The sequence below is a fragment of the Furipterus horrens genome, unplaced genomic scaffold (genome assembly GCF_987537825.1).
Source record: "Furipterus horrens unplaced genomic scaffold, mFurHor1.1.pri manual_scaffold_6, whole genome shotgun sequence".
In the NCBI taxonomy this organism is placed as follows: Eukaryota; Metazoa; Chordata; class Mammalia; order Chiroptera; family Furipteridae; genus Furipterus; species Furipterus horrens.
In genome coordinates this window covers 119132868-119160455 of record NW_028327176.1, presented here as the reverse complement: position 1 = coordinate 119160455, position 27588 = coordinate 119132868, and the positions used below count along the sequence as shown (strand labels likewise).

Below are 27588 nucleotides of genomic sequence, written 5' to 3'. Positions count from 1 at the left end.
GAAGTAACTCTTGGGAAAGATTGGAAATAAACAAGCATCATTTACTCATCTCGAATAAAAAATAGACATTTTTAATCAGTATTTTTCTATCGTACACATCTCATTGGTTTCACATCTGCACTATATATGTAACCTGAAGCATAAGTTAAAATTTATACAAATTAAATTAATGCCTATTGACTTTCTATGACCTCAGCAATAACAGTTTTGGGGAACTGGATGGGCGAAATTCAGACTGTAGTGTGAGGAGGAATGAGTGAGTAGCTTGTAAGGAAAGAGACGAAATACAGAAAACTCTTTCAAAAAGTTTCATCCAAGAAAATCTTTGCGTGCCTAGCACAGGAATTGTGCTAAGTAATTATTACTGAAATAACAGACATAGTCCCTGAGCTCCCAACTGGGAAACTTAGATTTAAGGGAAGTGCTTTTACTACTTTATGTAAGCAGCTAACTTTGGATGAACATACTTCAAAGAATCCATAAACATGCTTTCAGTATGTATTCAATGCAGTATGTGTCAGCAAATGCACTTTCCTGAGGCCAGGCCTGATGATTTCACCAAATTCTCAAAGGGGGACTTGACAAGAGGAACTATGAGAACTGTGGATTTAGAAGAACTTAAGAGTGAGATCTTAATTTGTATTCTATTAAGTACTTTACATCTTATGAGCATATAAAAATATTGGCTAAATTAACCCGCGCCTCACGGCCATTCATGATGTTAATAATATCTATTCTTTACCTACTACCCTTTTCCTGGTTCTTCAATGTTATTAAAATTGCTAATTCTTATCATTACCAAACTTTTTCTATATGCCAGTATATTACTAACATGTTAACATTAATTTTCATTTAATCCTTACAACAGTCTTCTGAGGTAGGTATCAATTTCTTTTTCCATTTTATTGTTGGGAAAACTGAGGATCAAAATAACCTTTAACTTTTTATTTTCTTTAGGAGTCTTCTAGATCTTCTTTCCTTATATTCTACACTTTCTTCCTAAGCCAATTCAATGATCCCAGTTGTCATTTATATGCTATTATTACTTATGGTTTTATCAATAGTAATAAAACAAATGCATAACAATATTAGCTAATTATACACTAATATTTTCACAGTGAATTTTCAATTAATGATGGTATTGTAGGAGTTTTACATATCTTGTTTTTGCCTTTCTGGGCTTGAAAAATCTGAAAAATATTAGTAAAAATAAATCAACTGGTGTGGCTCAAGAATTTTTCAACCATGAAATACTTGACTATTTAGTCAGGGGCACTGACCTCTTTTCCCCTTAGATTGTCAAATAAAAGAATGACAACAACCAACACAACAGTGGTTGTCCGGTGTGACTGTCCTGTCTTGAACCATAAACATACAGGTACCAGAAATTCTTATATATGAGTATAGGCACTTGATTTTTAAAAAAATCATCTTATAGCAAAATGGATAGGTAATTATTTTTTGTTTTGTAAATGAATTAAAATTATACACATTTTTTTGTCAAACAGGCAAAACATATATTTTTGGTGTGCTTCAGAATTTTAGTAATTAGTTTATGTGTGCCATGAGATGATAAAGGTTGAAAATTGCTGAAATAAATCAACAAAAATATCTTTATATAAAACCACTCACTCTGCATGAAATGAGGATGCATCAAAATTGTTTATCTGCTATAAAAATAATGAGAGAAGTTTCTTGTTACATGTGAGTGACCCAAATATTTTATATACCCATTCAGAAATTGATCTCATGTTTAAAAATTATCTTAGTACAGTTAACAATAATAATCACCACGTAAAATCATTTGAGTACTTATTGTGCTTTGAAGGCACAAAATAAATGTTAGTCTTCTTTCCTCTTCTAAATTATAAAATACAAATTATACAAATTAATTTCATCACATAAATATTTTTCCTGCCACAGCAACCTAAAATATATCTACATATTTGCCAAATTCAAAATTTTTAGTTCAGAGCTAGAAAAAGGACAAAAATAGAGCAGCTGGTGTGTTTGAAAATACAAATCCTTATTAGGGCATCTGTTCAGAAGATGAGTTACTATAGCTGAATTGAATCTCTATTAACAGTAGTGAATTCCTAAGCCAGACAAGCAACAGTAAATAAAGGAACCCAAGCTTACATTCATTTGATGGTTTTGCAGACTTGAGAATCATTTCTGGCACCATGATTTTGTGTTCAGGAAAACAAAGAACATGAAACATTACGTTCCTCAGAATGTTTTTTTTGTGTGTGTGCTGTGAAATTAATCAAATAAATGAGGCACAGACAAGGAATTTAGATTTCAGCAAGATTTTGACTCAGTAGCTTTCAGTTTCTGAATCTTCTGGGGCGGACTCATCTTTTGTAAGAATTTTTTGCTTCTGCTATATAATCAGCAGAGTCAAGAATACTTTTCCTAGAATGTTCAGAGACCCCCCTTAGCCTCCCTTCCCTGAGGCTATCAGTCACTTGAGTAAAGGAAAAGGCAGACTGAGTCTCTTCACAAAGCAGTACTAGACTTCAATGTAGAGAATATTTTGGTAAACTGAATTGCTTGTAAGGAGAAAAAAATAAGTCCAGAGCAAATATAAGACATTCATTTCCCAAGCTGGTACTCACTTGATCTATGACTTGCTTTATTTGTGTGGCTTTTGGGAAGAAAAATTTTTAAAAATTAGCAGAAATGGATTTAATATCTTGAAAATTTTCTTGGCATGATTATTGATTAAGGACAATGTGAGTTTTAAAACAATGCCTTGAAGTCATGGGGAAATTAGCTGACTCAGGCATTATCCTTTTAGCTATTTGTGGGGTAAAGCTACAGTTTTATCAGTGTATATTATTCTTTCTCTACGATTTCATCATGAGTAGTGATATGCTTTGGAAATTCATGAACCCTTAATAAGCAATTGTTAAGTCAAATATCCACATATCTCCTCAAAACTTCTTAGAATAGTTTTATCTTTGCCCATAGTATAATCTTGTAAGATAATGAACTCCATGTGGTTTTTAACTTTGTTCTGGACATTCTTCAATGTTTCATTCCTGTGATTATAATAAAAGAATTGTTTAATTTTATTGAGATAAATTGTCAAAACAAACAAAAAAAGGTTTTTAGGCCCATATTCTGACTAAGAATAAGAAAGCGATGTGGTCATTGTCATGGAAAGAGGTAATATCAACAGGCAAGAGAGAGTCCAGAACTTCAGTTTTCTCCAATGAGACTAATATTCACAGTGGAGAGTCACACTAAGTAGTAAATGGCAGCCCAAGACAGGTGAACTTCCAAACTGAGTACATGAATCTAGATCTAACCAAATTTTATATCAGAATCTTAAAGACTGGCAATATGATCTCAAAGAATCCTATGACAACCTCAGAAATCCTGGTGAGGTCACCAGAGATGCAAAAAGGCAGGCGACCACAGTCTTAAAAGTATAATAGCAACTATGAACTAGATACTTGCAAAGGTGACACTGAGTCCTGGTAAACGTTTGTTCAAGTCACTTTTCAGAGACTGTGCATTACCCAAACTCCGCTGGAACTCCACTGCTGCCCAGAAGTACTTTTAGTCACACCAGTTAATTTCTTACAACATTCCTCCCTTGTATCCACACATTCTCCATTTGCTTTTGCCTCTAAGAAGGTCAAAGTCCTTCAACTCAAGCTCCTTCAGCTTTCAATGTTCCCACTGCCATATTCCTCTGTATTTCAACCATTTCCTCTTTTCAAAAATCAAACTCAGGGAAAGAACCATCTTTCCCTCTCTCCAAGAATAATCTTGTGTCCTTGAATTTTCCCCTGTTCTCTGGGACTTTGCTCCATTAATTAAAATTCCTTGTGTTATATTTTTTCATCTTTTCTGCAAGAGGTGCTCTTCCCATATCTCATTCTGGGAAAATGCTTAGATGCCCTTTATTCACACACACACACACACACACACACACACACACACACACACACCTTTAAGTATCACACACACACACATACACACACACACACACACACACACACCTTTAAGTATCCTTCAATTATAACCTGGTACATGAAAGATTCTTAATAAGTGTTGGAAGAATGAATACTGTTCATACTTGTTCTTTTTCCTTTCTAATGCTTTCTAAAGAGATATTCATAACAACTGCCTCTATTTCCCCATTTCTCTAGCCCTAGCCTCATGCATCTGTAGGGTGGTGAGAGCAGCCTTATGCCCTCCCACTGTAGACCCCCCAGCCCCATCCTGTTGAGCTCCCACCCACTGCATCTTCTGTTCTCCTTCCTCCCACTCATGATAGGAGCCCCATCCAAATACGGGGTGGGGGGTGGTGATAACTACTGTGGGTAGATGAGATGGTGGTTAGAGGGAGGAAGCTGAAATAAATGACAAAACGGACAGTGCCATGGGCTCCAGCCCATGCTGAATCTTGTCCCCCTGAGGCACAGCCTAGCCTCACATTTCACACGACAGCCCTTTCGTATGCTTTTCCTCTATCAAACTGTGTTCATGAACTGAGGTAATTTATTAAAATATGTATCTGTGTTTTCCTTCCAATATCTTTCCTTCCCCATCCACAAAATTATTAGACTTCTATTATTATTATATTTATTTATTTTTAGAGAGAGGGGAAAGGAGGGAGAAATAGAGGGAGAAAAACAGCAATGTGTAAGAGAGATACATTAATTGGCTGCCTCTTGCACACCCCCAACTGGGAACCTCGCCTGCAACCCAGGCATGTGCCCTGACTGGGAATTGAACTGGTGACCTTTTGGTTCTTAGGCCATTGCTCAGTCCACTGAGGCATACCAGCCAGGGCAAATTATCAGACTTTTAATAATTTCTAGCAAGATTATTTTATGCTTCTTTGCTAAAAGGATTTTTGCAGGAAAAGAGAGGCAGCTGGAAAGTCATAGTAACTGTTTAGTCTTTTGTAAATGCCTGATCTCAAACACAGGGGATGTGAAATGTGCCAGAACAGGTGGAAAGAAGGCGTCTCTGCAGGGCCTCTAGACTGGGTGGAACATGTAGGGACCTACGCCCTGTTCTATGCACCCTGTAGTTACACATAAAGAGAGGAAGAATTCACCAGGAACTCTGAAAGGTATTTTTTATACAGGTTCAGATTCTTCTAATCAGATGCAGTGCACATCATTTTCAAGACACTAAAAATTTAAAATAGCTGTCCATGTGAGATACTTTTCCTTAACAAATAAATAACTATTACTCTGCTCATGACAGTAGGCCAAACTTTTTGTGCTTGCAGCAAGTTGACAGTGAAGTATAGGAATTCAGAGGAAAAAAAAGATAGCCATGAATATTGACATAATAGGGGACAACTTGCAGAGTTAAGAGGGTCTTAAACAGGGTCTTATAGGAAAGGATTTGGATAGGGGATAAGGAAATTTGGATGACAGGAAAACACAAACACTGGAAAGGTGCAGAATATCTATCATTGAAGAAACATAGAAGTGATTTCTTAGTATAATCTTAGTACATAATTGACTCATTGTTTAAAAATTATAAAGTAGTTCTGTAATAGTTCCCATAATTTAAAATAAGTGTTATAATCATTAAAATGATATTGATCTAACAAAGTATTTTCAGCTGTTAATGATACAATAAATAATACTTCTTTTAAATGGGTAGACCTCAATTATCTACCAGTCCTGCCTGTGCTCACATCCTGGGAGACTTAAGACTCTTGATCAATTTGTCTTCCCACTTCTTTTGGTAACACACTTAAATGGCACTGGGTTTTAGGTTAGGCCTTTTGCTTTATATTTTGTCGTTTAGTTCTTTGGTTTATTTCAAGTGTGAAGGATTTCCTTCCACCGGATATGGTACTATTAATTTCGAAATACCCACTCTTGTTGGTATAATACCAGAGATAGTTATTTAATAATACAAGATAAAGTAGAGAGAATCTGTTACCCAAAGAGGTGGATCCCAGAGAGGCTCACTATAAGAGAAGCCTTCAACTGAAGTCTTCTTTTCCTTAAACATTTAAATTAAACATTATATGTATATTCTATTTCATAGAATACAGAGCTTATATTAACATATAAATAATACTATTCTCTTTCTCTGAACCTTTGACCAGTTGACATTATTAGAAAATATGTATTAATTATCTATGCTCTTAGAGGGCCACCTGAAAAGCCTCATCAGTTTGGAAATATTAGTTTTACTTCATAATAAGGACATTGAAATCAACCATTCTAGTGTTTCTTACAACTGAATCAATACTAGATAGTTTGTTTTTCTGTCATGATTGTATTTGGGGATAAAAGGGTTTCGGAAAAAAATTTTTTTAATTATTATAAGAGTTTGCAATCATTAAAACTGTGGTGTTACTGAAAGGAAGGGCTGAAAATTCAGATATGTGAAACTACTGAGCTTGTTTAAAGTGGGACATCCAAGAGGAGCTTTTGCATGGAACATTTAAATTAGGGAATTTGGGGGGGGGTGAGGAGAAATTCAAAATACAGATTTGATGGTAATTTGCAGAGGCTGAAGCAATAAAAAGATTTCTTAGAATTAGAAATTCTCTATTCAGTGAATCTTCACAGGGCAGAGGAAATACAATCATTGATAGAGGGGGAAAAACTACTTGTAGAAGATAGAAGAGGGAGAAAAAACAGGTCACCATACTGAAACAAAGAACAATGATAATTGAGGTTCGACCCCACTTGTCAATTATTTTAGAAGGACCATGAAGAATGAGGAGGTTATCAAATAAAAGGTAAAATGATGATGTAGAAAGAAAAACAAAATTTTATGTGTGGAACATTCACTGGGGGACATCAATCCAACCCACCCATTACACGAGCGAACTTATATAATAATAAAAAGAGTTCTAGAAAAATAGAGTTAAAGTTCATTCACTTTGGAACAAAACTGCTCTGTTTTCTTAGCTTTGTAATCTAATATCCTTTTTGTTCTCATACACTGCAACCTAATCTCCTAAAGTAGGATATTCCATTCAAGTTACAACACAACTTTTTGGAAGCTAGGTATTTGAAATTCAACAACGACATTCCTGGAATAAAATTTAAATTAATAAAGCAATGGGGCTGTGTGTTTCAAAGACAATCCTTTAAACTTATTACTTACAAAGTTATGCCACAAGTATAGCTCCTATCTGAAATTATTGTTGTATTTTACTCTGAAAACATAATTCTATTCAATTAGTGACTGAGAGAGGGGGAACTAACTAGAAAACTTAAAAAAAAAAAGAGAGAGAGAGTGTAGGAAGTTGGAGGAAGAAAATTAGCCATCTGCTAAACCAGCAAGTTTGCACACAGGAATCACTGATTTCCTAAAACGACATCAAAGAATATTTCCATTTCACAAACATGACAAGGGATTTTGAAAACTGATGATATAAGGCTTGTCCACACCCTACACTATAAAGCATCATTACATCAACACCAAAAAACAAAAAGCACCACCATCAAAAATAAAGCAAAGCAAAAAAAAAAAAAAAAAAAAAAAAAGGAAAAATGCCTCCTGCTTCTAAGGAAGAAAACTGACCTTAAGGAAGACAAATGATTCTCTATCACAATGAACATCTCCTCCTGGTGGGATGGCATAGAGGCAGATCTGTCACAGAGATGTTGCTAATCTAGCTTTGTTCTAAACCTCAGATTTTCAAAAAGACAAATCTCTGTTTAGATAAATAGCTGCATGTACTAGTTCAGTTTTTGAATGGCTCAGAATTTCCGAATTCTAATTTATTTTTCAATTTGTCCAGTAGCATGCATAATTTTAAATAGGTACTTTACAGGATGCCAAAGTCAAATATAAAAAATACTTCATGAAAGTTTTGTGGTATAAGTAAATTTTGCGACAAGACTTTTGCTGTTAAGAAACAAAAACGGTACCAACGGTTATAACAGGAAAATAGGTGCTGACAACTGAAATCAGTTCAATATTTCTTACCTTTCATTTTCCATAGAATTGAGCATAGTAATGAATTGTTAATATGTCTGACCAAATGTTATGTAAGTTTAGGCATTTTTAAATATTTTTAATACAGAAATAACCCTCCTTTCTATTTGCTTTCTCTACCCCCAAATACCTTGAGGATATAGAGCTCTTAAGACTTATAAATACTAGAAATATATTTGAAACTCAAATTTGTATTAAAACATTATTCTTTGCAAAAATCTTCTGACCTATTTTTGTAAAGTAAAAACAACCACAGGGTTTTTACTTGCATTGAAAATTTAACAATTACAGTTCAATTTTTATATTCATACAATATCATAAAAACTGTATTTTAAGTTGCACAACTGACCTTCTTTTCTATAAAAGTATAGATAGAGCCTATATTATAAGTAATTGTATTGCGGAACATTTTGAAAAGAAGAATCCTGTTGCTTTTCTTGCACATAAATCAATTTGGATCTTTAATACTTCTTTGCATTTCCTTGCATATTTGTAAACATGACTAATGTTTTTAACTTAAAGGAAAATATCTGACCACATTAGTGATTGACAATGATATCTTCTCAGACCGCTGTATAGAAGAAATAATAAATTCATACATTTCCAGAGGCAAAAACATAAACTTCCTTTGCAAAGAAGAATGAATACACTCTACAATCACATCACATAGCCTGAAGGTCCACTTTTGTCTCTCTGGCAAGAACTTGAGATGTTTGAGTTGAATTCACTTCACTCACCTGTTTGGCTTAGCTGGGATGTGCTTCTACTCCTTCGAGACACTATGGCGACCACTTTGGCACTCAGGCTCGATCTCCGCTTCTTCCCACCTGCTCCCACTGTCCCCACGGCCGTGTCCGACTGACTGCCGTCATTATGCTCTAGTGTGTACATCTCTCCACTCACACTGGTGCTCTTCATGATGGCTCTTCCTGAAGTTCCCATCCGTCTGCCTTGCATTTTAGGGGTAAATGAACTATATTTACAAAGTAAAAACATATACGCATCCATAAATTACAGGTCAGCATAACTGAAATGTTAGATCTAATTTATTTTGAAATAATCCAGGCATATTTTTAGGGGGAAAATCCACTTGCGTAGTAGTCCTACAGCTATGCATATTTTAAGATTGCATCACCAGCCCCAAATATTTACTAGATGTAGTTTATAACGATATGACAGAGGAAGCTATAAACTTTTTCAAAGATATTACAGAGAAATGCAACCAATGCTGTCCATGGGAGGTAAATGTTACTGACCAACTTTGTAAATAGTTACTGTGCTACTTTCAGAAAAATTAAAATATTTAAATAAATGAAACATGTTTTTATACATTCCTGAGGAAAAATTTTATTAAAAATGGAGACTCAATTTGCCACATGACAAGTTTTAAAAAATGAAAACATTATCTGTTCTATTTTTCCGTTGGGATTTCCACAAATTGACATACCTTTGCTATGGCTTAATGAGCCTAGGAAAGGCTGCTAATGAGGCAAAAAAAAAGAAAGGTGAAACTGCATCTCCCTCCTCCTTCCTTGTCCCTGATGTTCCATCTCCACACAAACTTCATCTCATTTTCTGATTTCAGCCCTTCAAATTCACAGGCTCTAGGCTGAGACTTCTGGTTTTTTGTTGTTGTTTTCTATTAAAACTTTTTGTCTATGTTCCCAGATTGTTCTACTTTATCAGAATTATATTACTGCAGTTTTTGCTCAGATGAATAAATTATGCTTGACAATTTCAGAAACCATAGAAAATTAGTGGGAAAAACAAACAAACAAAAAAATCATCCCTACCTGCCACAGTAAATGTATGTCTGTGAGTTGGAGAGAGGTAGGGAGGAAAGTGGGGAGCCAAGATATTAGGATTCTTTGAATCTTTTAAATTAATATTGCATATGCAGCCATATTATGCATCTAGATGGGCCTTTGCACTCTTAATTTTGCTTCCTCAAAATATTAAAAAAATTGGCTTCCATGACCCTTGCCACCATATAAATTTTCTATTTCTTGAGCCAATCTACAAAATACATTATCTAATATATAGCATATTTTAAAAGTGATGCCATTTAATACACAAGTGAAAATAAATCCTGATATAATTAGAAATGATAAAATAAAAATTATCTTGGGGTCATGCAACATATTTGTGGTCATATATATATAAGGGGGGGACCCCCAAAGAACAGAATTATCTTCTGCAGGGCTGGCCCCTTTTAGAACAGGCTTCCCCCACTAGGTTAGTGTTCTAGAAACTCATCTGTATCAGTGCACCAGCTGGCATTGTTATGAGAGGTTGTGTTCAGCTTCAGTGAATTTTTTTAAAGACTCTTTCAATGCATTTGCCCATTTCATGGTGGGTTACTTACGAGCGCACCTGCCCACTCTGAGTTGAGTGTTCAACAGTTTTTGACCAAAAATGGCATGACCCTGTGCCCCACTCTCCCTATTCATCTGATCTCGTCCCGAGTGACACTTTCTTTGTTTCTCCAGATGAAAAAATCCCAGGGAAACAAAAAAATGTCCTCAGAGGGAAACGTTTGCCAATGTGGAAGAGGTAAAACAAAATCAACAGAAGCACTAAAAGGCATCAGAATTGATGAGTTCAAAAACTGTTTTGAGCAGTGGAAAAATGTCTCAATAGATGTGTTGCATCAAATGGAGAGTGCTTTGAAGGTGACTGAAGTTTAAAGATATAAGAATAAATACACAGTTTTTGATAAATAATTTCCATTTTGGGGGTTCCCCCCTCATATAATGACTGTTTAGGTAGGAAGGGGAATTGGTATGGAGTAAGTTGAGAAAGGTAGGAAGGCAATACAATTGAGAAATTTTGTACAGTGTTCTTTAGGTTATAGAGAAGTTAAAAGTATAGAAAAATGTCTCCTATAATATTTCTATGAGAACTTATTCAAGATGGCATAGGAAGACTCAACAATGTTTTATGGATATTTAATCACAGCAATGAAATATCTGCAATGTTGACAAGTAAAAATTCTGAAAAAAATAAGGGAAATCTGTACAATAAGTGATTACCATTGGAGGGGCGAATTAAGAATACGCTAAAATGATTTTGTGAATAAATATAATACAATTTTTCCTCAAAAAATAAAATATTTTGTTTAAAAGTATTCTTATATGAGCTGATGATGGTGCATAGTTTCCCAAATAACCTAGAATACCATATGTTCACTGATAACATGGTGAGTCATTTTTAATTCTTCTATGTAATTGAGAGGACAAATTTGGGGGGCCTAATTAGATTAATTTAATCAGTAGAAAGTCACTCTTTTAGCAGATGAGAAATTTAGAGCAGGCCCAATAAGGTGTTAGAATTGAAACCCCTGTATGAGCCAAGACCCTTAAGAACAAACAAAATGGGGTTCTCAGTCTAAGCCTTAATGGACCCTCACTAGAGGCATTTCTAATTTACATATTTTAGGTAGACAAAGAAGGTTGCCAAACTAAAGTTCTAAGACACACAAAGAAACTAGGACATATATAAGTCAATCTAAAGCATTAAAAGAATAACATCAAATAATGGGAGAAATAAAATAATACATAATTAAAACCCTATAAAAATAAAATATGGAGGGATGGTAACAGAGCTGAAGTGTACTACAGTAATTTTTTTTCCCTAGGGGAGAGTAGAGGTAATTATTAACTTTAACTTTATTATTTAAGTAAATATATTTGAAACACTAAATTAGGCACTAAAATCTTAGAAGTAGTATAAAATAGTATAATTCTCAGAATAATTGAGGGGAGAAATGAAATAAAAACAATTCAATTAAAAACCAATCAGAAAAAAGAAAAAAACAAAATAATAAAAATGAACAATATTTCAAGACACTAGAATTTCAAATATATAAGAAATTTAAAAATGCAAATTGATTAGATAGCCAATTAAATAATATAGATTGTCAGGCTAAAAGAAACGAACAAACAAAAAAACTAAATCCACCTACATGTTGTTTTTAAGAGACATAACTAACACATACAGCCACACAAAGGTTGAAAGTAAAAGGATGTGAATAGTTAGGATGAACATTAAAAAAAAGAAAAGAAACAAGTTCTCATATAAGACAAAGCAGACTTTAAAGCAAAATATACATATATAATTAGATGAAGAGATTCACAGCATAATGATAAAAGGGTTAAATTACCAGGCTCTCAATTCTGGCTCTACTGCTTGCTTATGGGCCAAGCGAATTCAATAGGTTACTTCAATTTTGTCTTGTTTACTTCAATTTTGTCTTGTTTTGTAAAATGAGATTAGTAACAGTTACACTACAGGGCAGATATTGTATGTAAACCATCTATAGAATAACTGGTACACAAAAAAAAGTACTTAAAAAATCAAAAATTTTTAATACATCACAAAATGTACATGTCACATCATTATGGCAAAATTATAAAAGTGACACATGCAATTGGTGAAGTTTGGGAAGCAATGGTTCAGAGTGAAAGGAAATTGCATTCATTCAAATAGAATAACTACTACAAAGAAAAGTTATGTAATGTTGATGACCAGAGTTCATCATACTGTTAAGTTTATAATATGTAGTCGGTTCTCCAACATAAAAATATAAACATAAACACAGTATCATAAATAGAACCTTAAGAATCTGTCAGAAATTTTCCATTACATATATTTTGGCATAAAAATCTAGTAACTATTTGAGGTCTCTCCAAACAGTCTCCTCCTATTTGATAGCTAGTACAGCATTGAGCAGCCTTAATATAGCTGGTCTCTCTAGTAATTACCACACTCTAAGACAATAGGGTCACATAAGTGGTCCTTGTGATGTCCTCATGTGCTGTAAAAATTATTTAGCATTGGGAGATTATTATGCTAAGTGAAATAAGCCAGTCAGTGAAAGGCAAATACCATATGATCTCATTCATATGCACAATCTAATGAACAAAATAAACTGATGAACGAAATAGAAACAGGCATGGACACATGGAACAGACTGACAGCTGTCAGAGGGGAAGGGGAACTGGAACTGGATGAAAGCAGGTGAAGGGAATAAGCATAAAAACATATATGTATGTATAAGACATAGACATACACTGCAGTGTGGTGATGATCTGAGGGCTAGGTGGAGGGAGGCAAAAGGGGAAAAATGGAGCATCTGTAATAGTGTAAGCAATAAGAATAAAGTTAAAAAGTTTTATAGCATTGAAGCAAAGTCAGTCAACACCTCAGCAATAGGAGAGTTTTCTTATCCCTGGGCCTGATTTCTTATGGAAGCAGCACACTTCCATGCCTGGCATAAATCCAAAAGGTGGTTGTTGGACACCAGTCATAATCCCAGGGTAAATACAGTGTTCCTCACCTCTGTGTCCAGTAAAGATGACAACTACCAACATATCCTGTACAGTGAAGAGAAATTTGGACTCCGAGGACAGACATTTTCTCTCTTCGAAAACAATTCCCATGGAATACATTGGTTGCATTTGAAAGTTGCTTTCACATTGCCAATTCCCCTTCAGTTTCATCACCTATGTTATTTTCTTCACACTTAAAAGATGTACATGCTTATACGTCTTTAATAATCTATAACACTGAAGATATTCCATTAGCAGTATATAACTTAATTTCTTGTATATTGTGGAGAAATAAATAATTAAGCAGGGCTAATTAAATTCTTACTTTATTTAACAACAGAATATTAAATGTGTAATTTCTTTTAGAATAATTAAATCAAATTGAAAAATTATAACCACTTACACATAATCAAAATGTAATTTCAATAATATAAATAGACTGTGTATTACAAGCAAAGTTATTAGAAGTTTGTTTTTGAACTGCTAAATTTTATTTCACTTGAATAAATTGTTCATATCTTCTTCCACAGGCACAAACAGTTATTTTTCTAATTAAGGAAAAATTTTTAATGATCACTATCAATGAATTCCATTCAAATGGTCTTTAAAATGTTTTGAATGTAAAACATAATTAAATTGCATTCTAACATAAGAAATAAAGGTACAGGAAACTAGATTTCTACAAATAATGAAATGTTAAAATGTACTTTAAAACTCTTATGAACAGTTTATATTTATTTTCTCCTCACAGGTAGAAGTTGTCTCTAAGATCTAATTATAAATGATCATTTACACAAATGACCCATGTCTATAAGATATTGAGGGTTTCAAGTAAATTTTGAACACTTTTATTTATTTTAACTGACCATTTTCATTGCCTCTTATATAGTAAGCATTTATCTAATATCCTATTGATCTTCCTGGAATATAACTAAACCTATTTTAGTAAAGCTGTTATGAATTGGCAAAATAGAAAGGTAGAAACAAAGCAGGTTGGAGCTTTTTCAAACAGAACTGGGGCTGCTTCAAACTGCATTTTAAATGAATTGCAAGGAAAAACCTCATCAGGAAAAGCATACTAACTTCTCCTAAGAGCCCTGTAACAGGTTATTATCAATACTGTTGTGTTACTTATATTCACTGTCAAGCACTATTTTGTGTATGTTATGACTATGGCATAGTATAAAAATTTAGATATATGGCACATTCAGTCATATAGTATATTAATAAATAAGGTATAGTAATTTCAACATAAAGAGAGTCTTTTTAAAGGGCACAAAGCACATTCTTTCCTTCTCTTTACAGCTTCAGTCTAGTCACAGGAAATAACAGCGGCAATGATCATTAATCTTGAACTACTAAAACTAATAAGATGCTAGGAACAAATGCAAATGAACACACAATGGGCCAAAACCTATGGGACAGAGTGAAGGCAGTCCTGAGAGGAAAGTTCATAGTAATACAGGCCTACCTAAAAAAGATAGAAAAATCTCAAATAAACAACCTAACCCTACATCTACAAGAACTAGAGGAACAACAACAAACAAACAAAGCCCAGAGTGAGTAGAAGGAAGGAAATAATCAAGACCAGGGTAGAATTAAATGACATAGAGACCAAAATAACAATTCAAAGGATCGATAAACCCAGGAGCTGGTTCATTGAGAAGATAAACAAAATTGACAAGCCTTTAACCAACCAGACTCATCAAGTAAATAAAATCAGAAATGAAAGATAAGAAATTACAACTGATACCACAGAAATACAAAGGATTATAAAAAGTTACTACGAATAACTATATGCCAAGAAATTGACAACCTGGGTGAAATGGACAAATTTCCAGAAACATATAATCTTCCAAAACTGAATCAAGAAGAAGGGGAACGCCTTTATAGTCCATGACCACTAGTGAAATTGAAGCAGTAATAAAAAAACTCCCAGCACACAAAAGCCCTGACCAGATGTCTCACAGGCGAATTTTACCAAACCTTTAGGGAAAAGCTAACTCCTATTCTTCTCAAACTATTCCAAAAAATTCAAGAAGCAGGAAGACCCCCAAAATCTTTTTATGAGGTCACTATTATCCTAATTCCAAAATCAGGTAATGACACAACAGTGAAAACTACAGACCAATATCCCTGATGAACATAGATGCTAACATCCTCAACAAAATATTGGCAAACCTGATGTAGCAATATATTAAAAAAGATCATACACCATGATCAAGTAGATTCATCCTAGGAATGCAAGGATGGTATAATATTTGCTAATAAATAAACATAATAAATAAAAATCACATGATCATATCAATAGATGCTGAAAAAGCATTTGATAAAGTACAGCACTCATTTATGATAAAAATGCTCAGCAAAGTGGAAACAGATGGAGCATACCTCAACATAATAAAGGTCATGTAAAGAAACCTACAGCCAATACCATACTCAATGGGCAAAAATTAAAAGCTTTCCCCCTAAGATCAGGAAGAAGACAAGGATGTCTGCTTTTACCACCTTTATTCTACATAATATTGGAGATTCTATCCACAGTAATCAGACATGAAAAGAAATAAAAGGCATCCAAATTTGAAAGGAGGAAGTAAAACTGTCATTAACTGCAGATGACATGATAGTGTACATAGAAAACCCTACAGGTTCCACCAAAAAAATTCCCAACTTAATAAGTAAATTTGGCAAAACATTGGGATACAAAGTCAATATTCAGAAATTGAAGGCATTTTTGTACACCAACAATGAAATATCAGAAACAGAAGGAAAAAAAGTCCTATTTACTATAGAAACAAGAAAAATAAAGTACCTAGGAATAAACTTAACCAAGGAGGTAAAAGACCTATAGTCAGAAAACTACAGAACATTGAAGAAAGAAATTAAGTAAGATACAAGTAAATGGAAGCATATATCGTGTTCATGGATTAGAAGAATTAACATCATTAAAATGTCTATAGTACCCAAAGCAATTTATAGATTCAACACAATCCCTATTAAAATACTAATGACATATTTTACAGATTTAGAAAAAATACTTCTAAAGTTTATATGGAACAAAAAAAATGACCCCAAATAGCCTCAGCAATCTTGAGAAAAAAGAATCAAGAAGAGGAATCACAATACCTAATATCAAACTACATAAAAGACCATTGTAATCAAGACAGTCTGGTACTGGCATAACAATAGACACATAGATCAATGGAACAGAATAGAGAACCCAGGAATAAACCCAGGTCTCTATGTTCAATTAATATTTGACAAAAGGGGAAGGAACATAAAATGGAGTGAAATAGACTCTTCAACAAATGGTGTTGGGAGAACTGGACAGGGACATGCACAAAAATGAAACTAGACCACCAACTTACACCACACACCAAAATAAACTCAAGATGGATAAAAGACTTAAACATAAGCTGTAACATCATAGAAGTCCTAGAGGAAAACAGAGGCAGTAAAATTTCAGCTATCCCACGCAGAAATATTTTCACCAATCTATCTCCCAGGGCAAGGGAAATAGAGGAAAGAATAAACCAATGGAACTACATCAAATTAAAAAGCTTCTGACAGCTAAAGAAACCATCAGCAAAATGAAAAGGAAATCAATCGTATGGGAAAACATATTTGCAATGATACCTCAGACAAGGGTTTGACCTCCAAAATATATAAAGAACTTATATGACTCAACACCAGGAAGACAGACAATCCAATTAAAAAATGGGCAAAGGACCTGAACAGACACTTCTCTAAGGAGGACATACACAGGGCCCATAGACATATGAAAGAATGTCCAACCTCACTAGCCATCAGAGAGATGCAAATTAAAACCACAATGAGATACCACCTCACACAGGTTAGAATGGCCATCATTAACAAACAAACAAGTGCTGGTGATGATGTGGATAAAAGGAAACCCTAGTGCACTGTTGGTGGGAGTTCAGACTAGTACAGACACTGTGGAAAACAGTATGGAGTTTCCTCAAAAGAACTAAAAGTGGAACTGTCTTTTGACTCAGTTATTCCAGTGTTAGGATTATACCCTAAGAATTCTGGAACACCAATTCAGAAGAACTTATGCATGCATATGTTCATAGCAGCGTTATTTATAATGGCCAAGTGCTGGAAGCAGCGTAAGTGCCCATCAGTAAATGAATGAATCAAAAAACTATGGTACATTACACAATGGAATACTATGCAGCAGAAAGAAAGAAGGAACTCCTACCTTTTGAGATGGAACTGGAGAGTTATGCTAAGTGAAATAAGCCAGGTGGAGAAAGACAAATACCATACGATCTCACCTATAACTGGAACTTAATGAACAAAACAAACAAATGATCAAAATAGAACCAGAGCCATGGAAACAAGTAACAGACTGACAGCAACCAGAGGGAAGTGGGGAAGGGAATATGGGGAGATAGAAGGGGAAGGTCTAGTCAAGGAACAGGTATAAATGACCCATGGGCATGGACAACAGGGTGGGGCTTGACTTTGGAAGCATGGGTGGATGAGGCAGGGGAGAGCAATGAGGGAAATTGGGACAACTGTAGTAGAACAACAATTAAAAAAAAAGATGCTATGAAAAAAGCTACTAGAAAAATCACTAAAATATATGTCCTTTCTCAGATACTCAATATTCAGTATCTTTCACAATGTTCTTGTTCATTCTCTCCCCATCATCAAAATTTCATGTTATTTTTCTTTCTTTTTAGTACTTTTGTAGGTCTTAATAGGTTGTTTTTCATAGTACAATAGGCAAGCATACAAAAAAATCCCCTCCTATCACTCAATCATATTAAATGTCAGCAAGCATAATTACTAATAAGTCTATGAAAGTTTCCTTCATTATTCTGAGCTATTAATATAGCAAATGATTTTTCGGTATGTATTTTCAAATGCCAAATCACAAAATATCCAAAGATTATTTTAAATGTCTTGCTGAGTAGTGTTTCCAGGCTGGTGAACTAGAGTGCTTCCATGTGCTGCCGAGCCAGGGCCCGAACTCCGTGAAGACAGATGCTCCTTTGTTCAGTATATTGTCCTATATCACTCATCTGACTGTTGAGGACTTCTGGCCAAGATGGCAGCAAAGGAAAATGTGGTCCTTGAATCATACCACAATCACATCAAAAATATAACTACAGGTGAACCATCATTCAGAACTGCCTGAAATTTGGCTGAATGGAAATCCTACAACTATACATTTAAGAGGAAGCCACATTCAGATTGGTAGGAGGGGCAGGGACACTGAATGGGCTGGTCCCACACCCTTGTGTGGTGGTCTATCTCAGCTGCACAGGTTTCCCTGGTAGAGTGAGGGGTGCCAGCCCCATACCAGGCCTCCCAGCCCAGAGTTCCAGGAAGATAAATCCCCATAACTTCTGGCTGTGAAGAGCAGTGGGGATTGAGACTGAGAGAGATGGAGGGCCTCTAGAATCCCAGGCAGTTCCTCCTAAAGGGCCTGTGCACAGACTTACTCAGATTCACTTGCCCTGAGCTCTAATGCTGGGGAAGCAGTTTGAAAGGAAACAGGGACACAGGAAGAGGAACTGAATTGTCAGGCATCAGGACAAGAGCTTCGGGATGGGCAAGGTGGGGTGCTTTCTGCCAGACAAGAGTGCTGGCAGAGACCATACCTGAGTCTCAATCAACCAAGCTCACATTGTTTGCCCCACCACGGTGATTCCCTCTGAGGCCCCATCCTACCCAATTTGCAGGCCCATCCAAGCCTTTTCCAGTGGCTTTTCCATGTGAATGGCCTGTCTTGCTTCATGCTTTGGAGTTTCCTAAAATATCTCAAACAAGCATTATCTGGCTTCTACATACTCTTACCCCATTGCTAAGTGGTACCAAGCACCACACTATCAGATGACTCACCTTGGGTCATTGCTTGGCCTCTCCTGGGCACCTGCAATCCCAACACAGGTAGCAGTTATCTGCAGATCGCTCTGGAGTTCATGCAGGGACACAGGTGGTGACTGCCTTTTATCCCCCAGGAGGCCACAGAGCACCCAGTGGAAGCTTTAGCCACACATGATGATAACCCTACCACCTTCACAGACAACACACTCAAGGGGCGGACTCAGTGAGCACCAAAGCCCCACTGAAGCAAGTCCTGCTCTGTAGAGTTGACTCTCTACAGCAGCTGCTCTGGTGTAGTCACGGCTGGTCTTCACAACCAATTGGCCTGGGGGGGGGGGGTCAATCTTTCCTAGTGGTGCCGGCAGCAATGAAGGCTCAACCATAACAGGGCAGTGAACACAGTTCACACAGGAGTGCACCTGAAGAACCTGGAGTGGCTGTGCCACTAGGTCCTACACAATAACTACTACACAAGTCCACTCTATCAAGTGCAGGAGAAGTAGCAGTTCTACTCAATACATAGAAACAAACATAGGGAAGCAGCTAAAGTATGGAGACAAATAAACAGGTCCCAAATGAGAGAACAGGGAAATTTCTAGAAAAAACTACTGTGAGATAAGTGGCATTTGAAATTTTCTATAACATTTTTCAAATATAATTGTCCTATCAAGATTAATTTTCCATATTAAGTATTTATTCTCTATAACAAGTTAAATTATTAAATAATTTTACTTACAATGTTTTTAAATCCCCAAGTAAATATAAACATATATCCTTCAGTATATGATTACTAATTATGCTTACTGACATCAAGTGCCAACTTTTAGTAAATTTATGACTACAAGATTACTAGTTGTTTATAAAAGATAACTTCTCTTAACAACATTTTCATATCTTTCAAACTAAGAATGTAGAAAACAAAGATAATTGCTTTTGAAAATATTTATCAAAGCAGAAAGACCAAAATCTATATGCATCAAATTTGCTCTTCATGTTTGTTTATTAAAATCCACCTAGCTACAGAAAGCCAACCTCACAGGTCCTGGAGAATATCTGTTACAAATATGAATGCTGTTGGAAAATGTTTGGTTTTGGTAAAGCTTCTAAATTGAATAACTTCTGAGAGAAATTAAAGAATTATGCTTGCAATTTGCTTTTAAAGTTTAATTTTGTATAAAACATCTGAAATGTGTATGCCTCAAAAGAAAATGATATATAATAAAGACAAAAAAAGTTTTCAGAGCTATACCATAACAATTCAGCTCCTTCTTGGATGAACATTCTCTTCTAGATGTTAAAATAAACATAGAGAATTCAGAAACTCAACATATTCTCTCTGAATTCTATTATACGTTTATTTTTTATTATAAATTATACCATGTCTCCTTATATATTGTGCAGATTTTGTCATTGGATAGGAAAACATTTTTTGAGGAATATTTAAACCAACACAATTAAAATTGTAAGGCACATTCAAGGACAAATCTGAAAAATGAAGAATCTCAACTCTGTATTGCTATTACTTTGAAATATTGTGTTGATTTTATATTGCAAGAATCATCCTAGTAATTACTAGTTTTATATAGCTTTTAGTCCATCGCTATTTTTTAGAATAACTTTAAATTCATTATATCTACAAAAGGTTATTTACCTTAATACAAACATTATGGTCTATTTTTTCTACTATCATTCCCCTGTATATGTTAACTTTGAAAACATAAAACATGTTTTGGACTATCCTGAATAAAGTATGCAATTCAAAATGCATCTGGAGGAAGGGATGTCCTTTTTAACTCACACAGAAATGTATGGTTTAGTTAGTGAAATCTCTAAATGGAAAAGTTATTTGTTGCATAATCATCTCAAACACAAATGATTTAGGATACGACCCAAGGATCCCTAATATTCTTTAAAAATGATCTTTTAGAGATTGACCATCCTAACATATTTATATTTTCCAGCCTATAAGCATCTTATAAAGTGCTTAATTTTATTTGTATGCAAATAGGCCTTTTGAAGAGAACTTTATAGTCTCTATCTTTTAGGAAGAAGGATGATGATTATCTAAAACAAATTTTCTGAAACTGCACTAAAAAATATTGTACACATGTCCCTAAGAAAAAAGCATCTCAGAATGAAATAACTTTGGTATATAATGCAATAAACAACTATAAACCTTAAAAACAATAATGTGTACTCTGAATCATTAATAAGAAATTGCACTAAGCAATGTTTGGAAAACATTATATATATTATACAGAAGGTTGTGTACTTCTCATTTCAGATGTGTTTATATCAGCACTTTCTTGGTTCATAATATGCTTGGGTAGAGGAAATAAAAACAACACATGGTCTTTTAAGCACCTACATATAATGGCTTTATGTATATAATCCAGATAAGATCATGTCATATAGCTTCTTTCTATAGTCCTTTATGAGAATACGGGATACACGGTTGACTTTTAGGGTTTGAACATTGTTTTGGTGAATTCTGTAATATCTTCTAAATCTCTTTCTTGATGTCCAGAGTAAAATTCACCCAAGGCAATGTAAAATATAAAACATTTCTCGTGACATAGAATGATTTGAGCAAAGATATACAGGGAACCAGAATATAAAAATATGTTTTAAATCCTTAAATAGATTATAATATCATTGGATATATGGCCTAGATATTATACTTTAATGGAGTCTTGGAAAATAATGAAGTTCTTATATATTACAGGAACTCAAGTTTCCTGCTACTTATTATGACATATAAATATATTCTATCATAATTGATCAGACTTGTTCATCTTTTAAACATGAACGTGAATAAACAGAATTTTAAAACCTGTGTAGATGTTAGCTACTGAAAAACAAAAAGAAAGTGTTGAGATGCAGTAATATTTGAGCAGCATTATCCCTCACAGGGTTAGCCATGAGAACAGAAATGCTGAAGGCTGAAGGGCCTGCAGCCCTCATCCCTCTTCAGTGAGTCACAGCATTTTTACAGTGATGTCACTTTGTTCTCTTTTTATTTTCATCCCAAACCCTCCTCTCAGGTTTTTACCTACAGGGTTGATGATGGATGCATAATTACTTTCTGTGTGTGTGTTTGTGTAGATGTGTATGCCGTGAGGCTCTTTAAGCTGAAGAGTGTATGCGAAAAGATAACTCAGTTCTGTATCATAAGAAAGACTATCTTCTTCCCATATCTCATTCCTTCCTCTCTATTCCTCCAAAGTATTCTAAGGAATGAAATATGTGCCAATTATGGAAAATCACTGACCTAAAATAACAAGCAAGTTACTAAAGTAACAAGAAAAATATCATCAGCCATTAGCTTTAGTGCTAACTTATAAAACCCACTTACATAAAAGTATGGTAATTCTGAGTTCATATATGTTTTAAACAGAGAAGAATAAGGGAAGCTGAAAACATTGGAATATCCTGAGAAAATGAATTTTTAATTAAGATACTTATTTATACCATTTTTAGGTCTACCTCTCACTCCACACCTTCACTAAATAAGAAAAGTCATATGAATCAAGGCGACAAAGGATCCTCTATCATTTGCTTCTTGTCATGGTTTACGTATAATTAGTGTTGATCTGTTAAATGGCATTTTCCCAAAAAGTAACACTGGATCCAATGCACTAACACTTTGTTTCTTCTGATAGCCTTCCTATAAAATCATAGTTAATAGTTGTTGAGCTGCTTAATGTTCTTCTCTGACTTTTTTCCTCAAAAAACACATACCCAATTTTTTCCCAAAGATGAAAATTTGAAGAGTCATCTCCTCTTTAATTTTCATGAGAAAGATAAATTATTGACCCACAAATTATTCTTGCAATTCATTAGTAATATGAATTCAATGTACTAGTAATACTTTATAGCATAGGAGTTAATTTAAGGTACTTGGCTCTACTGTGAACAAAAAGAAAATTACCTCAAGAAGTATTGTTTTATAATTACTTTAGTAAATTGTTTATAGCAATTAAAAGTGAAGAAGTCCTGTTTAAGCCCCATTTACTTATATTCTTGCTAAATTAAATAGATTTTGAAATATAACGACAGAAGTATTTCAATAAAAAGAATCCATTAGAAAAATTTTCACCCTTAACCCTAAGCAACTTAATAAGGCTACATTCTTTAGCTCTTCCAATTTTCTTAAATTTTAGAGAACTTAATATTCTGTTAGGACCAGATGCTTAGAACATTAAAGATAAAGATAAAACATATTCTCTTAATATTTTTTATCAGTTGAAATTGCTCATGTAGATTATCAGAGTATGACATCATTAATTAACAATAAGATAATTACTCTCAATTTTCTCCAACAGATGAGTTAGGTGCAGGGAAATCCATAAAGAAGGAATGTTGCAGGACACATTTTATTATACACCATGAAACTGTGTGATAACATTAGGTTCCAGAGCGTTAGGAATGCAACTGCTCCTCTTTCAAGCATTTGTATTTCTTGGACTTTTCATCAAACCCAATAATCTATCAATGAAACTTCTATTTCTATAAACTAGTTAAGAAGAAATATAAAATACGGGTTGTCCATACTGAGTCCACTTTATTGAATTAAGGTGGCTCTTGGATTCTTGTGGCCTTTTCCCTGTCAGCAGGGTACTTTGCCTTGTAGGAACACAAGAGAACTGCTGGTGATCCAAACAACGTGTACGTTTCCTAGAGTTCACATCATGTGAACTAGGGTGTGTGTTTTGTTATCATATCCACTCAATCCTACACTGAAAGCTGATCAAACACAAATTACAGCTCGAGGGGAAAATGCAGTGGGTTTCTTGTTTTATTTTGTAAATAAGATTTTAGTGGAACATAGCCATACTCATTTGTTTACATAGCGTTCACACTACAATGACATTACTGAATAGATGTGACAGTGTTTTGCATGGCCTGAAATATTTACTATCTATCTCTTTACAGACAAAGCTTTCTGACACTGGACTAAAGGATGCTCTGTGGATTTAGTCATATCAGAAGGAAATTCCTGCCAATTTGACTGAGCAATCTCTAAGATTATGACTACAGTTATCAGCTACGTTATAGCAGACAGTACCACACTGTCTATTGGAGATACTATGCAATAGTTAATAAATGTTCAGCTCACTCCAGTTCCAGTTATTTTAATTAAATGTTAGTGTTTCTGTTTTCTGTTACTTGACCTAGACGCTATTTTTGCAAGAATATTCGGCAAGGTGGCTGCATTTGTATATCGTGGACAAAGACCCAGTTTATAGGAACAGTATTGCCAACTCACCTGATTCTACCCCTGGGGCGCTCAGATTGCTCTGACATAAAGCTTGTGCTGCTGAGGCGTGAGGCACTGCTGGTTCTGGAAATGGCGGACACATCACTGACATCACTATCTGATGATTTGGCAGAGACGTTATCACAGCTTCTGTACTGATCTTTATGTATGTTATACTGAAGATTAAAAACAAGAAAGCATGAGCTCTGTCATCGGATCGTTGAAAAATAGAGACATACATGATGGGGATAACGACAACTTAGCCAACACCAAAAATACAAGCATACCTTCATAAAAGTAGGTGTGAAATCTAAAAACAATCCAAACACTAGCATAATATATAACTTCCAATGTAAAACTCCTACATCCTTTGAATGCTAAGGAATGGTTTTTGAAGACTGAATTATAAGTTAAACACAAAAATCAAGTGTCTGAGTGGAAAATTCATTGAATTATTTGCACATATTAAGACCTCAAAATTGTATTTTTTTCTAGTACATCAGTTTCTCTTTTCTTGCTTTTGTTTTCATTATTGCTTATTTTATGCACCTTCTACTCTATCCATAATACAAACCGTGTCCACCTGTCTGTGCTTCTTGATTCTTTCTAAAACTATTCAATTTACCTACACATCTCCCTATTCTATGACATTGCACTGTTTCAAATTTCTTCAAAAATATCTCTCTTTACAAAAATGTTTAATACTAAAATTGAGGTGCTGTGCCAAGAAAGAGTAAAGCAATGGCAGCAAAGAGTAGATTTTGGCTTGAAACTATTTATTATGGTTTAATTAGACATTTTCATATTTAAGCTACCAACTCAGTGTTAAAATAAAAAATGGGATTCTTATTAAAATTTCAATATACACTATAGCTTATATTTAAATGTTTAAATTTGTCTTTGATCTTCATTACCTAAGATTTTAGAACCATTAGGTAAAAGATTAAAGGAGTTCACTATCACCAAGCCCTTATTACATGAAATGCTAAAGGGATTTATTTAAGAAAAAGAAGATAAAAACTATGAACAGTAAAATGACAACAAGTTCACAACTGTCAACGACTGAATCTAAAAAACAAAAACAAACTAAGCAAACAACCAGAACAGGAACAGAATCATACATATGGAGATCACGTAGAGGGTTATCAGTGGGGAGGGGGAGGGGGAAGAATGGGGGAAAAGATAGAGGGATTAAGAAGCAAAATTGGTAGGGACAAAATAGACAGGGGGATGTTAAGAATAGTATAGGAAAGGGTGAAGCCAAAAAAACATATGCACAACCCATGGACATGAACTAAGAGGGGGGAGAGTGGGGCGGGGATTGCTGAATGGAAGGGGGTTGCTGGGCAGAGGCAAGCAAAAGGTAAAAAATAGGGACAGCTATAACAGCATAATCAATAAAATATACTTAAAAAAATTCAAAGCTGTCAAAGCAGTTATCTGCTCTCTTTCTAAGTCACTGTCTTATTGTAACTTATCACACAGTGAAAGCTTTATACATTAATGTTTTAGTTATAAAATAGTAAGTTTATATAATTATATATAATTCTATAATACCTAATATATGTCATTCTCTTATCTTAGATACTGGAAGGTAAGATAACTTCTTATATAAAATGAAGGAAGACATAGGTAAAATAAACATATGATTAAATATTGAGTTTTAAGTTTCTTATCAAGCTACTGAATTTTAGATTTATGTGTTAAGGTGTGAAAACAGGAAATGTTTGTTAAGCCTGTAAAAAAAAAATCACCCATCCTTTGATGATCCATATTAGATGAGTTTTAATGAATCTAATGTAATCCAAACACTCTACTTCCAAAAATTTGTATAAACAGTTCTAGAGAAGGATATTTATTTAATGCGGTTTAACATCAGATGAGGGTAGTTCAGGCCAAGATATTTAAATGTTAGTTTTAATCCATCCCTCATGTGTATGTAATGGGCTTGAAAACAATTCCAAATTTATATTTATCTGTAAAATTACCTTTTCAAAGATTTTTCATAACTGTGATTTTTTGATAGCCGTATGCATACTCCAAAAGGAAATTCATATGTTATGTCCAGAACTGAGCTATTTATACAACTTCATGCATGATATGAAAGTAATATGATTTAAGGTAATGTATTTGAAGTAATGTAATCTTGTTTATCACCAAATTCTGTCATATATGATTGCATAATCCTGACTGACATGACTCATCTCAGTCAGAACTGCTTTATTTGTAGAGAGGTGGTAAAGCCTTAATATGCTCACATAGGAGAATCTGAATTTAATACTGTTACTGGAGTACAAATATAATTCATATTATTTGTTTCTGAAACTATATTGCTAAGCAGATATATTATGTAATTGTTATAGTCTTTCCAATCATATTGAATAATAGTTTGTCCACATAAGAATACAAGAAGAACTGGGTTCTAATACCATAAAAATTTACCCCCTTACCTGATAAATGTCAATGTAAGTTGTAGAGACTATAGCATAGGATATATGAGTGTACATGGAACTATTTATCCAACTAAAGAACTTTTCTATAAGCCATCTCTTCCTTACATTTGTATATAACTTTTGATATTCCAGCAAAGAGATAAAACAAGAGATCATTAAAAGACTGTAGGTCATGTTAAATTTTTCTTTATTGGGGTAAAGAATGACCTATTATTCTGACATGACATCACAGTTTACACTGGTTATTTGAAGGAAATGATACACTTTTATATTCACTTTTTACTGCTATATTTATTTTCAAAGTCTATTAGAAGTTTAAATAATAACTTTGGCTTTCTATCAGGCATAATTTAATCTATTCCTATTTGAAATAAAACAATTTAATGGGAATAGATTAATTATATTTTGATAAACATACTATCCTTAGGAGGAACATATACTGATCATTTAGCAGGGAAATGAGTCCTTGGTGTAGGGGAGGTTCTAGTTATAGGGTTGCTAATTTTATAATAAATAATAAACATTAAGCAGCTACCTACAATACACATCACATCAATCTTGGTTGCTGTTCCTGGTTTACAGAAACATAAGCACTTTTAAAAATGTGGGTTCCTAAATGCAAATTCACCCTCCAATTATGAATTTAATGCCATCATTAAGGCATGCATCTCTGTATAACATCAAAGAAAAAAGAGCATGGTGTCACATTTCAGGGATACCAAAGTAGATTTGTGTTATTTTC

The 27588-nt window shown here is 34.2% G+C and overlaps 1 protein-coding gene across 5 annotated transcripts in view; it reads right to left on the bottom strand.

The window, feature by feature from the left end:
• Nucleotides 1–27588, bottom strand: part of RIMS1 (regulating synaptic membrane exocytosis 1) — a 445434-nt gene that overhangs the window by 49751 nt on the left and 368095 nt on the right. For 4 of the 5 annotated variants that reach the window (XM_090282657.1, XM_090282656.1, XM_090282654.1 and 1 more), the window contains 2 exons: nt 24403–24569; nt 8682–8917 (listed from right to left, as the gene is read on the bottom strand). The exons of the other annotated variant lie outside the window; for it this stretch is intronic. In XM_090282657.1, the coding sequence (XP_090138783.1) occupies nt 8682–8917; nt 24403–24569 (403 nt within the window). The remainder of the gene's footprint in view (nt 1–8681; nt 8918–24402; nt 24570–27588) is intronic. 5 annotated transcript variants of the gene reach the window in all.